This window comes from Rissa tridactyla, chromosome 3, assembly GCF_028500815.1.
Source record: "Rissa tridactyla isolate bRisTri1 chromosome 3, bRisTri1.patW.cur.20221130, whole genome shotgun sequence".
NCBI classification, from domain to species: Eukaryota; Metazoa; Chordata; class Aves; order Charadriiformes; family Laridae; genus Rissa; species Rissa tridactyla.
The window spans coordinates 47534418-47548377 of record NC_071468.1 but is presented as its reverse complement, the minus strand read 5'-3'; the positions used below and the strand labels follow the sequence as shown (position 1 = coordinate 47548377).

The 13960-nt window shown below is 45.2% G+C and overlaps 2 protein-coding genes across 3 annotated transcripts in view; one reads left to right on the top strand and one right to left on the bottom strand.

Annotated features, from left to right (window-relative positions):
* The window catches only part of GNPAT (glyceronephosphate O-acyltransferase), a 22092-nt gene extending 15058 nt beyond the window's left edge, over nucleotides 1-7034 (bottom strand). The window contains exons 1-3 of one of the 2 annotated variants that reach the window (XM_054195089.1): nucleotides 6771-7034; nucleotides 3522-3713; nucleotides 895-1071 (exon numbers count right to left, since the gene is read on the bottom strand). In XM_054195089.1, coding sequence (XP_054051064.1) covers nucleotides 895-1071; nucleotides 3522-3713; nucleotides 6771-7034 — 633 coding nt within the window. The remainder of the gene's footprint in view (nucleotides 1-894; nucleotides 1072-3521; nucleotides 3714-6770) is intronic. The other variant, XM_054195090.1, reaches the window with a different exon arrangement.
* Nucleotides 7006-13960, top strand: C3H1orf131 (chromosome 3 C1orf131 homolog). Its single transcript, XM_054195103.1, is given in 8 exon segments — nucleotides 7006-7086; nucleotides 7088-7157; nucleotides 7358-7638; nucleotides 10258-10314; nucleotides 11038-11133; nucleotides 11817-11903; nucleotides 12925-12974; nucleotides 13620-13960. Coding segments are annotated over 8 exon segments (837 nt in total). The 5' UTR covers nucleotides 7006-7020; the 3' UTR covers nucleotides 13750-13960.

The window sequence follows — 13960 nt, the reverse complement described above, 5'->3', positions numbered from 1 at the left end:
ACCATAGGAAATTTGGAGCAGTAGTTTTCAGACAACCACCTATGGTTCACAAGCATCACAGGACTCAAAGGCCAGGGCCACCTCATTATGCAATAGTCTAATTCAAGTCCCTTTTGATGGGGATGGAAAACCCAATAGGGGCTGTAAGGGCTGACACTGCTGTCTTCTGGAGGGTGCAGTGCATTCCCTGGAACAGTGGCATCCTGCAATGAAACAGGGGGACAACAGCTCCCCAGGGAACTGGGGCAAACCTAAAGCATCTCCTGCCTGAGCGGTGCACAGTGTTTCACCACTTTTCGCTGTATGAAGGTTTTGCAGAACAGCCAACCCACTCAGTCACATAACATTAGGTTTTCAACCCCAATTCAGCTAAACGCATTATTAAATTTATAAGATCAGATAGAAAAACTCCCTCAGTGGCCGATCTAAAAGAATCGGTGACATATGACTGCAAGTATTTCTTACCATAGGAAGCATTTGAAAAACGTACAAAAAGTCCTGCAGACTGCGTCTAAAATACTTACATATCACCTGTCTTTTCACAGCCTTATTGAGAAATGCACAAGTGCAGTCTTTTTTTCCACAGGATATTTTTTGTATTTGTTACTTGAAGCAAAGATTAGAGTCTTTGTCCAAGTGACTGGTATGAAAACATAGAATCATAGAATCGTTTTGGTTGGAAAAGACCTTTAATATCATCGAGTCCAACTGTTAACCTAGCACTGCTATGTCCACCACTAAACCATGTCCCTAAGCACCACATCTACAGGTCTTTCATATACCTCCAGGGACACATTTCCCCAGGCAGCCTGTTCCAATGCTTGACAACCCTTTCGGTGAAGAGTTATACCCTATTATACCTTTTCTTTTTTTTCTCCCCCAACCAGTACTCACTCTCTGCATTCCTTCTTCATTCACACAAACTCTCTGGAAAAGACGTTTAAATATTTTGCTCAGAGTAAAGGCAAAAAATCTGACAGCTCCTAATTGCATACTGTGGCCCATCTCATCCAGGATTTCCATGGCTTCTTCTTGAATAATATCAGGCGATTCTCCCATCTCTTTTGCCAACTAAAGAGAAACAAAACAAAACAGCAGTCAGATATTGTTCCCCTCTCCCTCCCCATGCACACCATCCTATGTGCCATAACAATTATGGCAGAACTACTGCAATAGTCAGCAAGATTTTATTTTATGTGACAGGCATGCATGTAATCATACAGAATCCGTTCAGGTCAGCCAACAAAAGAAATCCAAGTTAAAGCTGTTCAAAATCAAGAATGAGCTTAGATGTCAAAGGCGGAGGGGAGGATGTGCAACAATTTCCCACCCCCAAACACACTATCTGAATGTTTTAACCTGTAGCATCTCCAGAGGAGATTTAAGTTTGAAGAATATTTCCTGTATTATTGGTCTGAAGAAGGCTGTGTGAAATTTTCTTTGACTAGTAAAACGAAACCTATGTTTGCAGAGGTATTCACGACATAAGTCTTTGAAGTGTATTTGGGTTAGATTTTAAGACTTGGCTGAAGAACCTCAGCCCTATCATGCTTGAATTTCTTTGTAATGTATTACTTTGGCAGTGGCTAGCTGAAATGCATACAAAGCACCGTCTCTACCAACTTTGCATATCAATGATCTTTTTTCTGTTGCTATGCACATTCCCTTTAGAAGGCTCTTAAAACAGACTTAAATAACGGTCATCCCTCCTATTTGATACTTTGAATCCAGGAATATTTAATTGAAAAGTTAGTCTTTTACTGTAATGGAAAGAGGAGCGTGACTTTTATGGAACGTGGGGGAGGAAAGAGGAGGAATGGCAGAAGAAAAAGCCTTCAAAACAGCACAGCTCCGTTTAGAGGCCAGCACTGCTTACCTATTATTTCTGTTTTGTGACATATGAGAAAATCCATCTCCTACAGTCTACCTCCATATAACACCTTACTATCATATCTACCGGTTCAATTGTGTTTTAATAAATGCGTTATTCTTCATCGTGCATATTTCCACAGGTAGATATAACTGATTATTTTAACAACTTAAAGAAGCCAAAAACTGCTTCCATTTGAGCCTGAGAAAAATCAACCTCTCGTAGGAAGCCAAAAAAATATTCTTGTTATTCACTATGAGAAGAGATACTGTTCTCACTCACCAGTAAACGTGAGTTTTGGTTGATCCTGTGTGAATTCAGTACACATCCACTAAAGAGCTAAGCACTTACTCCCCAAAATCAGGAATCAAAAAACTAGACATATCCCATATAGCAAGCTAAACCAAACAAATGCACTTCATTTCACATACTGAATATTAGTAACCTCAGCAATTTGTCACAAGAACAAATTCTGTGTAAAGCTGAGTAAACTCTGCCCAAACAGGAGGCACACTAATTGTAGACAGTTGGGCAGATTGCCCAAGGTAGTCTCAGGTCGATACTTGCAGTAGTCTCTAGTTCAAAGCCAGGTTGCAATGGCAGGTCTGTTAACCTTGACACTAGCCGGGAAAATATCCATCAAGATCATTTTCCATCAAAAAAGCAACATTTCAGAAAAAAACACCACACAAGTGTCTTTCTGTCAAATTCGCTGTAAAATATTTTCTTTCAGTAAATGTTTTAGTGTTTCTAAAGTTAAAAGATTCTTTTTTTTATTTATTTTATTTCATACTACTTCGCAATTCATGATGGCAACAGGACTACTTTGTAGGACATGGTTTAGTTTGGCACATCGTAACAGGTTTTGATATATCATAGGTAACATTGACCACTAAAAAAAATAAATAGAAAAATTTTATGGTAGCCACTCACTTGGGTCTAACCAAAACATCTTATGTACTTCTACTGGCCTGGAATTATTTTTCATGAATACTGAAAATAGTTACTGTGCTAACTAACACACAGTCTTATTTCACTCATTTCAACACAATGTAAAATATAAGCCATTTTGACTATAAAATATTTTATTCATTACAAAGTAGTAGCTGCTCTTCATCTTAATACAAAAAATATGGTTATATCTTAGACAGTGTTTCTAATTCAAAGAATTCTCTGTGAAATTTAACTCTCATTTTAGGGAAAGCATTTATGACTGACTCACAAATACATCACTAGCCGATAAAATTCCTACAAGACATCTTCAAAGAACAAAAATGTCTACTAAGAAGGAGAGCGCTTATGTCTTTCACAATGCTGCTCTGTGGCGAGGACAGTGGAGGAGGAGGAGGAAAAAAAATAAAAAGGCCAAGCACATTGGATAAGTTAGATGGTAAAGTGTCATATATGCAAAATCAAAACACTATTTCATGAACAAGCTATCTAACAGCTTTAGTGGCAACTCCATGGTAAATCAGTATTTGTTTTTCCTGCCAAAAGAGTACGGCTCTCAAGTTACTGATTTATCAGACTGACTTTCAAATTACTGCTATCGCGTTTGACAAGGTCAGCAATAATCTTTTTTTCCCTGCTGCCACACAAAGCTTGGCTGTGTTCAGTCTACCTTGTCTTACAGTTCAGTGTCCAGACTCACCTGCTTGATAACATATTGAACTTGCTCTGACTGGAGAACAGCGCTTTTAATAGCATTTGGCTTGCAAGGTGAAAGCCCCTTGTAGATCACAGGAGTATAACATTTCATCGCGTATCTCAAGTCGCTGGACAATCGTCTTTCCTCCAAGATATCTTCAAACTCATCTCTTTTCTTGGACGTGAGCTCTTTCTGCTGGGAACATATAAATAAAGAATGAGACACTGTCTCCAGCCATTCAGTGGTCTGCTTGGCTACAGTACCAAAATAATGGCATGCAATACTTTCGCAATGTTTGGGGTTTCTTTTTAGCTTTCTATAGGGTCTGCACTCCACACTCTGAAGGCATGAAAAATATTACCTACTTGGAACAACGTTGCAGAAAGAAACTAAAAAGAAACAGGGAAAAAAACAAAACAAAACAAAACAAAACTACCTTCCAACTGCAAAGATTCCCAAATCACCCTATGCCACATATTACTTAATTCTGCCCAACAGGAGGAAGTTGAGAGAACACCTGGCCTTCTAAACCTGAAGTGTCTTGCCTCCAGCCTTTCCATGATTAATAGGTATTAACTAAAACACCTTTGATTCCAACTCTCACAGCTTCATGAAGACAATGACATGAATGGCATTATAAAAACACAACCATAAACACAAAAAAAAATAATCCCTGCTACTTTAATTTGCATCTGGGACCTCAGTGATTTGTGCTGGCTTTCACCAAGCTTGGGCATAAGGTACATAAAACACAGCCAGGGCAGGAACAAACCAAAAAAAACCCCATTATCAGCCACGTGAAGATCAAAACGCAATATGGTTCACAAGTAGGTAAAAAAAGAGCACAGCCTCTGAGTAACCAACACCACCACTAAGCAGGAAAACAAATGGTACATCAAGAACTAATTGTGGATCCGTCCTGCTGCAGAAATCTCAATGACAAAACTCTTCCCCATGAGTCCGTAGGCACCCCCTGCACTGGAGAGAGATGTCTCCTATTATCTCCTATAACACCACAGTTCGTATGAATGACTCCTCAGTCTTTCCAAAACTGAAATTGTGTTTCTCTAAACTTCAAAAGTCACCAGACAAGCAAGAAAACTGGAACAAGCCTCTGTGAAACACAAATATAGAAGTATTGGTTATGATCAAGCATATTTATTAGAAGATGATACGAAAAATAAAAATGTGTGTGTCTTCCTCTACTGGACCACTTGAAGGGTAGCACAGACACCCCTTTCATTCATTTTGCCTCCTCTCCCTATACACAACCTGTGCAGAACCAGTCTGCTAATGAAGGATAAAACATGTTGTTTCACGGGCTCTTGCAGTGACCTTTTCTGGTGGTGAGAGGAAAGCCTGGCCAGCAAACACACGGGAGAACACCAGGAACAGATAAGCAAAATGCCCAGCAGTGGCAGCTGGGTTTTCAACCCCGGGAGAGGGAGTCAGGTTTCACTGCCAGCTGACCAACAGCCACATCAGCAACACTATCAACGCAGCTGACCTTTAAAGTAAGTAGAGAGCAAACATTTAGTTCCTGTCCATTCATCAAGGCAAGATAATCTGGCAAAATAAAACAAAGAACCTCAAATCAGGAATATCTCCACTTAAGAACCACAAAAAATCCTTCAAAGCCTCAACTGTATCAAAAGCCAATTTCATATTATCAAAGAACACAAATCCTACTATAAAGTTTGACCTTCTCACATTCTTTTCTCCACAGAGTAGGGTCAAATTTGGATACCATCCTTCTGCTACAGTAGCACTTGGTAGATCGTCTGACTTTTCTTTACACTACTGTAGTTCAGAGAATTGTTCCACAGTAACTGCAGAATTAACTCTCCAGGCACTTTAAAAACAACCCAATACAAGGTATTAAACCTAGGCCCATATTAATTTAAAACTTTTAGGGTTTTCTTCCTCCTGCATGTTTTAGCAATAAAGTTTTCAATCTTTCTTCTTCCATGGTTTCCAAATAAGTTGATGTTTTGCAAGAGGCAAGTAAGCCAAGAACTGCTAAGAAGACTAGAAACAGTTTGTATTAGCCATCTGCTGCCACCGACACCTTGTATCGATCCCCTTGATTAAAAAATAAAACAGAAAAAAAAAATCCCTCAGGCTCTTTAATGGCAAAAGGACAGCTTAGAATAGCATCAGAAAATATTCGTTGCCTCTAAGTATACACCTACTTAGATCACTATGTGACAAATCATTGCTCAGAAAATCTAAGCAACATTTATGTCAACTACCAAAGTTTAAATCCGGCAACTACATGAAACCCAGACAAAGAAACGCAGCGCTCAGCTTGGGTATCATCAGCCGCATCAGCAGTCACTGTGCTGCTACAGCCAGAGTTTTGCAAAGGCCACGGCCAACTGAGAAGGCTTGATGTGCCACTGATTCCTCTCCATGGCAATAGGCATTTTCACGCCCTGTCCTGAAGTAGCGCTGAGGGAGCCAAAACACACACTTTACCGACCACTAAGGAAGAATAATGCTGCTTTTACAGATTACAGCCACGCTGCTGTTCCAGCTTCAATTGTCGACTGGTGGGGAGAGAGCACGTTTAGAAAATATGCTGTTGGAAACCCTGACATCAAAAAATTCAGTTACGTGTGCCATGACTGTGACACTGGTGAAGTACAGAAGTGAAACACGCAGGAGCCTGGAACTCCTCTGCTTCCATATAACCTTTGAAAGCAATAAAACGAGGGTGCTCATGATGTGCTTGGGATTCCCGCGCACTGCCAAAGGAGACGCAGAAGTTTGGGAATCTTTGCCAAAACCAGGAGCTGGGTTTCCCCTCTCTCCCCAGTCTCCTCCTCCAAATGCAAGCAAGGGGGCTGGTGGTGATGGGGGGGGAGGGGGATGGGGGGGTGGTGTTCAGCACCTCACACCCAAATCTCCTTGTCTGAGGCTAGCATAGGAGCTGCAGGGGCAAAAAACCAAGGTCAATGAAATCGTTTCCAGCATGTAACACGGGAAAACCTGCTGTAGCTGCTCCACTGACTTGCAACGGTGGGGGCTCGGGGAGGGGCGAGGCCTCGCCCCCTCCCGAGCCCCGCAGATCGCGGCCCCCGCTTCCCCCGGACCCCAAACCGGGAGGGACGCGAGAGCTGCACCAAGCGCCGTCACTCCGCTTCAGAGTGAACAGCACCGTCGCGCCGCCTTTGCCGGCAGCCCCCTTCCCCCGCGGCACCGCGCCCCGTTGTCGCGTCGTGTCCCTGTCCTCCCCTCACCGCCACCTACCGAGTACATGGGCGCTCCTCGCCGCGCCCGCCCGGGAGCCGCCGCCGCCGCTGCCGCCGCCGCCGCCATGGTCCTGCGAGCTCCGCCGCGCCGCCCCGCACCCCGCTCGCCCGCTCTACCCCGTCGCGGTGGCCTCACGCCCGCTACCGCCGCCACCGCCGCCTCCCGCGGCACCCATGGCCCCGGGCCGCCCCGGCTCGGCTGCCCGGCGCGCTGCAGCGGGAGCGGGGGAGGGCGGGGGGACGGCGCGATGGGCGGCGCCATCTTGGGGGCGACGGGAGCCGCTGGGGATCAAACGTCCTTCCGCCCGCCGCTCCGCGGCAGCCATGGGGTCGCGGGAGCCAGGCCGCCGGCTGGAGGCGGTGCTCGGCGCTCTCTACGATCTGGGTGGGTGAGCGGGACCGCGCCTTGCCTCTCCGTGGGTTGCTGGCGGTGGGGAGTGCGGCTGGGCTGGGCGCTGCACCTGGGCTCAGGGCACCGTGGCCTTCCCCGGGGGGGGAGGGGGGGGGCGCGCGGGCGTGTTCACTCTGAAGCGGAACGACGGCGACCGCGCAGAGCTGACCCGGGGCATGTGTTCCGGCGCGCAGGTGAGGAGCCCGTTGCGCGTCGCGCCGCGGAGGACAGCGAGGCGAGCGCAGGGGCGGCAGAGAGCCGGGGAGCGCAGGCGACGGCGGGCAGTGCCGGCGGGGCGGCAGGCGGGCGGCGCGGAGCTCGCGACTTCTTCGGGGAACTGCGGGCCGAGCTGGGCTCCGCTGCCGCCGCCCCGCCGCCCCCCGCCGCGCCGCCGGCCGTGGAGGTGGTGGTGTTCCACGGGAGGAAGAGGAAGGGGCGGCCCAGCCCCGCGGCAGCGCCCGCCGGCGGTGCCCAGGTAGGCCCGGGCGGGCGGGTGGGCTCCCGGGTGTCCCCTCTGCCCCTGACCGCTACCTCCCGCAGCCGTGGGTGCTGCAGGCCCCTGGCCTTCTGTTAACGGGACACGCTCCCTGGGCACGGCACCGTTGAACATAGCTCAGCTCTTCACAGCACAACTATTATTTTTAAAGCCTTGTGACCTGACATGGAGCTGGTACTGGACTGGAAGTGCCCCTTTCTGGTGGCAGTTAAAACCAAGCAAAGCCCTCTGCACGTTTGAGGGGGTTTTTGCTATCTCCACAGTCCACCACCATAAATTGTGAGACACCTTCCGTAATTACCCGCCTACTGTGACTAGTTGCCTCCCTCTTGCTAATTCAGCTGCCTGTTATTCCACAATCCTTCGGCCATCTGTGTCCTCAACTTGATGGCATCCAGCGCTGCTGATTCCCGACGGCTGCTGGCAGAGGCAGGATGAAGCAGGGATTTGGATCCGGACCTGAAGACTCTTTGGTTTTGTTTTTTTTTTTTTTTTCTAATTTCAGAAGATCTCTGGATAAATATCGTGTACTTGAAATAGGTGTATCCCAGCAAAATAGTTTGATCTGCAGATGGGCCTGCTGATACGGCAAGAAGTGAATGAAACAGAGAGCAAAGCCTCTTGGCTGCTTCTCTGCCCGAGCATTTTGTGTGCTGCTCTGTTCTTGTGAATAGGTGTGGATGTGAGGTGCCAAAGCTTCCTTCTCTTCTCTGGCATCATGGCAGCACTTGGCTGTTCATGAGCGACGTGCATCTCGCAGGACCAGTGTTGGGTGGTCAATGAGGGAAGGTGTAACCACATTAAATCTCAGTCCTCTGGTTTGGTTTGTGGGTGCTAAATTCCCTTGTTCTACCAAAAACTGTAGCTGAGTTGCTTCAACAGAGAGGCCTGGGTAGGCTTGCCTGGAAGCAGAGCTGCCTTTCATGCCGGGCAGAGGGTCCCTTTGCTTGCTCACTCGTTGGTCTCCAGATTCTATAGCTTCTCTGCTTCTTTTCTTTGAGTTGTCTTTATGGCCATAACATCAGAAGCCCAATTCTAAAATAAGCTCTGTCTTGAATTCAGGGACACTTACAAATATCTGGGGTTTGATTGCTTGGAATTGAGAAGTTCAAGAGGCCAACCAAAGCAGTTGGTTAAATCCATAAACTTTTGTGCTTTTTCCAGTATGTTTTTCTCTAAATATTGCCCTAGGTGTTTATTTTCTCGTGCTTTTTACAACTTAAATTTTTCTGTCTGAAAAGACTGGTGTTAAGCTAGTTAGTAAATTGCTCTGAAAATAATCAGTTTGGGTTTTTTTGTGGTTTAAATGGACAATTTTATATAGAAGCTTTTGCAGAGTTGAGAAAAGTTTGGGTTTGGCTCTGGTGAGTGCAGAGGGAAGCCCTCTTGTAACCCTGGGACCTGAACCTGTGACTCAGCACGGCTTAATATTTTGAGAGTGAAAAGTAAATGCAGTAAAAGCATTCGGGTTCAGTTTTAATACATATGTAGTACTGCTGCTTCCTCCAAGGGGATAGTGCCCTTGGGAGCAAACAGGGACAGACGACCAGATGCTGCTCTTGAGCAGATCGCAGTTTCCCTGCCCGTGCCGCCTGCCTGCATCAGCACGCTTGGGAGCTGGCAGAGCATCCGCTCAGAGAGGTGGTTCAGCACAACCTCCCTGAAATCAGGAGTCAGACACAGTCTAAAATAACCCTGGGAGATTTGTTACTGCTCTGAAGTGTCCCGTGTGAGACATTCCCATAGCAAGCAGGCGGGAAGCTCTCCCTGAGGGTTTTGTGCTTTTTCTCCCTAGGATAAGGTCTGTCCCCCTTGGAAAGTTCCCTTCCAAACTGAGAACTGCTGATGGTAGGTCTTCATGTAAATCACGGAGCAGAAAAGGCGTAGTTTTCACTGATCTCTTTTTGAGCAAGTAGTTTCTTTAAACAGCGTGAAGTGGGGTCTGCTGTTTGCTGACAGTGCTTCCTTTGCTTCCTTCCTCTTGCGTTAGTTAAGCGGGATACGTGCACTAATATCTGTCCGTGCAGTTGTGAATTAAGCTTGTTCTGCGTGTTGCCACCAGCAATGGGTACATGCCCTGTTACTGCTGCACACTGTCTCGAACAAAATGACTTAAAAGTTGATGTCCTATCCTGCATTAGCAGTTTGGTATGCATTTGGAAATGGAAATACACGGGATATGTAGCTCACATATGGCAGGTTTTATTTTATAAAACTTGTTTTATACTTGAAGGTATACAAATTAATTGCAGCTATCAATACTTTTCTGAATTATGCAACTCTTTGTAAGTGTTAGCAGATGATCCAGGCAAGAAAATGCAGGACAAAGCTCTATGCACTGTGCTATAATGATACCCTATAAATTGTGCAAGATTGTTCCACTAAGACCCTATAATATCTACATATTAAAAATGCCATTGAGACGGTCTCTTTTAATAAATCTAGGTAATAAAGCTAGAAAAAGATACTGCTGGAAAGCTGTATACTCTTCGCTACAACTCATTTCATATTTCACTACTTTCCACAAAGCTATCACAATCAACATTTGAATTGGTGTTACTTGTTATATTCATTCAAAATGTTTTATTTTGTTTATAGACCAAAATAGTGGATGAAGAGAAAAACGCAAACGAACAAGAATTTAACTTCGAAAAAGTGAGTCAGTGGGACCTAGCAAATCTCAGTATTTTAGTGTGCAGGTGTGTGTATTTTTATGCTTGGGAAAGTTACGGTGGGAGCAATGAGGAAACACTTATAGGAAGGGTTATCTCTTGGAGGTGGGGATTTCCTAATAGGTAATTTTGGCTTTGTGCGTTGCTAAAGGAGGAGCACGCTGGCTGCTGTCAACTGCTCTGTGTAAAGAGAGGTGCGTTACAACTCTGTGGCCTTCCTTTCTGATGTTTCAGTGAGAATTTGAGGAGGATCACAGTACGTTAGCTGTGTGAAGCTAACCATGACGTATAGCATAGGTCTTTCAGGCCCATGGTGTTCATTTTGGATTTCTGATATTATGTGAGAGGGGGGAAAAAAAGCACATTGGCACCTGTTTTTAAAACAGCAGATTACTGTTTTCCATTTGTCTTTTTATTCTCACTAGTTTTATATAGAGGAGATCCATTACATGTGGTGTTTTATGTGAAATTAAGAGGGTTGAAAATTGTCCCTGTGACAGTCCTCACCATCCAGAGATGAGATGGACAGTGGTTAACTGTTCTGCCATATAGCTCCAAACTCAGTTACTTCGATTTTATAGCATGCTGATTTCAGGTATTAGCCAGCGTTTCTTTGGGAGTATGACTTTGCTGTGGTCTGTCAAGCGTTATTTTACAACAGGTTGGGGAAATTATGACGTGTTTGCAATTTTCTGTCACGTTTTAGGCTCGTCTGGAAGTGCACAAGTTTGGAATCACTGGCTACAAGAAGCAGGAGCAACGCATATGGGAACAGGAGCGTGCTATCATGCTGGGAGCCAAGGTAGTTGTCGCTTGGTTTGTGCGGGGCGGTCACCCAGCTGTTACAGTGCAGGAAAGCGGTAGAAAACACGGGGGGGTCTTTGCCACCACTTCTTTAAGACACAAGATCCCTCGCCCTGATTCTTCTCCCACTTCATCCTTACTTTTACATTTTCTATTCTGTCTTGTCTATTTTCTGTAGACGTCTGGAAAATCAGTATGGTTGTGTTATCAGATGTTGTTTAGATGATACACAACTGATTGGGGTAGTAAACATTTATTAATTTTTAATTAGGCTATTCAAAGCTACATTGTTAGAGGGAGGGGCTTGCTTTTTAAAGCTTCCTTCTCCCAGTGGATTAAAGATGGAGAAAACTCTGCAGTTTTATTTATCATCAGGAGTGTAAAAGAAAAAAATAATTTTCTAGGCCCTTTTTTGGGGGCTGGGGAGGTTTTTCTTTCTAGCGTAGTGGGTATGTGGAAACCTTGTAGGACTGATATAGAGCACGAACATCCCTCTTTCCTGTCTCCACCAAGAAAGACACTGTTTCTATGTGTCTGCCTTACATCCCTTGCATCCCTTCCTCTCCCAAAAAGAAATGAACCATTTCTAGTGTTTCCCCACCACCGCCTGCAAGTGTGTGAATATTTTTCGAACCTATTTGCAAATTTAATCAGTGGTATCCCTCCCAATCTTTATTGCAGCCCCCCAAAAAGGAACACATAAACTACAAGACTTACCAGGAGAAAATGAAAGAGAAAAAAGCAGCGAAGGATGATGTTAAGGAGAAGGTTTGTGTGAAATTTTCTTTATAGAAAGACAGCATGTAAGAGCTAGCCCAAGAGCCTGACAGATAATGCCTCGGGCGCAGGAGGAGTGCCTGAGCTTGACACCCGCTGCTCCCCATGGAGTGGGTTCCTGGCTCCAGCAGGACTAATCTCGTCAGCAAAAGCTGGTTGTGTGCAGTGTGAAGGGCACAGAGTTAGGCTTGTGTTGTGGTGGATTTCACTGCCTCATCCTTGGAGGCCAGTAGACTGATGACACAAAATCAGCAGTTGTTTTTTCCCTTGCTTCTTAAGGGGGGGGGGAAAATGGCCTCCAATTAAAGTTTGTTGTATGTTGTCTAACCACAGAGAGCCGGATCTTCAGCTGGTTTTGTATCAGCACAATTCCATCTAGGATCTTGCTCACTATTTAAAGCAAGGGTGGGGTTTCTGTTGCATCCGTCCTCTAGCACGGCCCATCCGGCTCCGAGCCTGTTCCCTGCTTCCCCGCGGAGCTTTCGCGTGTAGGTGGGAGCTGGCTGCGGGGCGGGTAATTGCGCTGTCAGCCTGTTTCCTGCCGCCCCCTTTCCCAGGGGATCTACTTCTCCTCCTCCGACACATAGCTCAAAGTACATCCACTGCAAGACCAGACGCGGGCGAACCCTGTCATTTGACAGGCACACTGGGTCAGGCGACCAGGCACACCTGCCTGGTAGTAAGTCCATCTTTGGACCCAAGGGTCTGTCACATGCCCAGGAGACAAGCCTCTCTCCTCGCCTGGCTGGATTTGTGCCTCCTCACGTGGCAGGGGCAGCCTGTTGATCACGAGAGGGCTGTGCCTTCCGTAGTTTGACAGGAAGGGCTCTGGGCACTCCTAGCCGTGCCTCCACAATGCGTTGCATCACTTGGCCTGTCAGAAGGTCTCACAACCTGCTTTAAATGCCTGCTGCTCCGTGAAGCAAAGGCTACCACGTGTTTTGCATGCAGATGGCTGTTTAGCCAAGATGCTCTGTTCCTTTTCCATTAAAATATGTATCTTTAAAAACAGGAACATAAAGGTGATTCTCTTAAGAAGAAGAAGAAAGAGCAGAAGGAGAGGTGAGCCGGTTTTAACGTGGTTAAAATTAACTTGCTTTTTTATAGCCTCCCCAGTGTTTTTCACCTGTGCAACTATGCCCAGTCTTGTACCAGAAATCATGCAGATCACAGCGGAAGGAACTTCTCCAGCTGTAGAAGAACTCATAGTTACAAAATGGTGACGTTGCTCGGTGTCTAGCAGTTTCAGAGTCCTTAGTTACACAGCTTAACTGAAAATGTGCCAGTTCTGTCCCGACATGTCTAAGATTGCAGCTGGAGTGTGTGGACCCAGGATATGCTACTCGCTCATAGCCCTGAGAAGTAATTTCTGCAAAACACAAGCTATGGTTTCCAGAGGCTTGTAAGGTGAAGCGGCATTCTTAATTATGCTGTGGCAGGTTCACTGAAATGTATCTTCTTTCTCTATCTGAAAGTCTTTTTAAACTTTTTATATATATATATATGTGTGTATGTAATGAATGTGTTGCAAATTTTGAATGACGATGCAGATCACAGATGTTCTGGGATCGTTACCTGCTATCATTTGATATTCCATGATACCAAATACTGATTGCATAAATAGGCAACATTTTTCACCATATTGATCATTTGCACGAGTTTCTGCTGTTTCTCTTAATCCTTTCTTTTTATCCATTCCTATTTCAGGAAGGGCAAAAGGAAGAAATCGGTACCTAGCATTTGGCCTGCAGGACAAGTTGGAAAATTCAGAGATGGGACCTTGATTCTGCAAAGCTATGACATAAAGAAAATTAAATCATCTAAAGTTATCAAATGAACTTCTGATACAGAGTTAAATGGACAATATGCATAAGACAGAATTCACATTGCCACTAACACAGACTTACGGAGCCTCTCTCCATACCACCATGTCCTGTTTTGTTTTTTTTTTTTTTACCTTATTTGTTGTTGCAGGATTTCCATTCTTCCTTGGGAAAAATATGAGAATTTACCATTTTATAAATAAAAATAAGACTTTTTATTAAGAA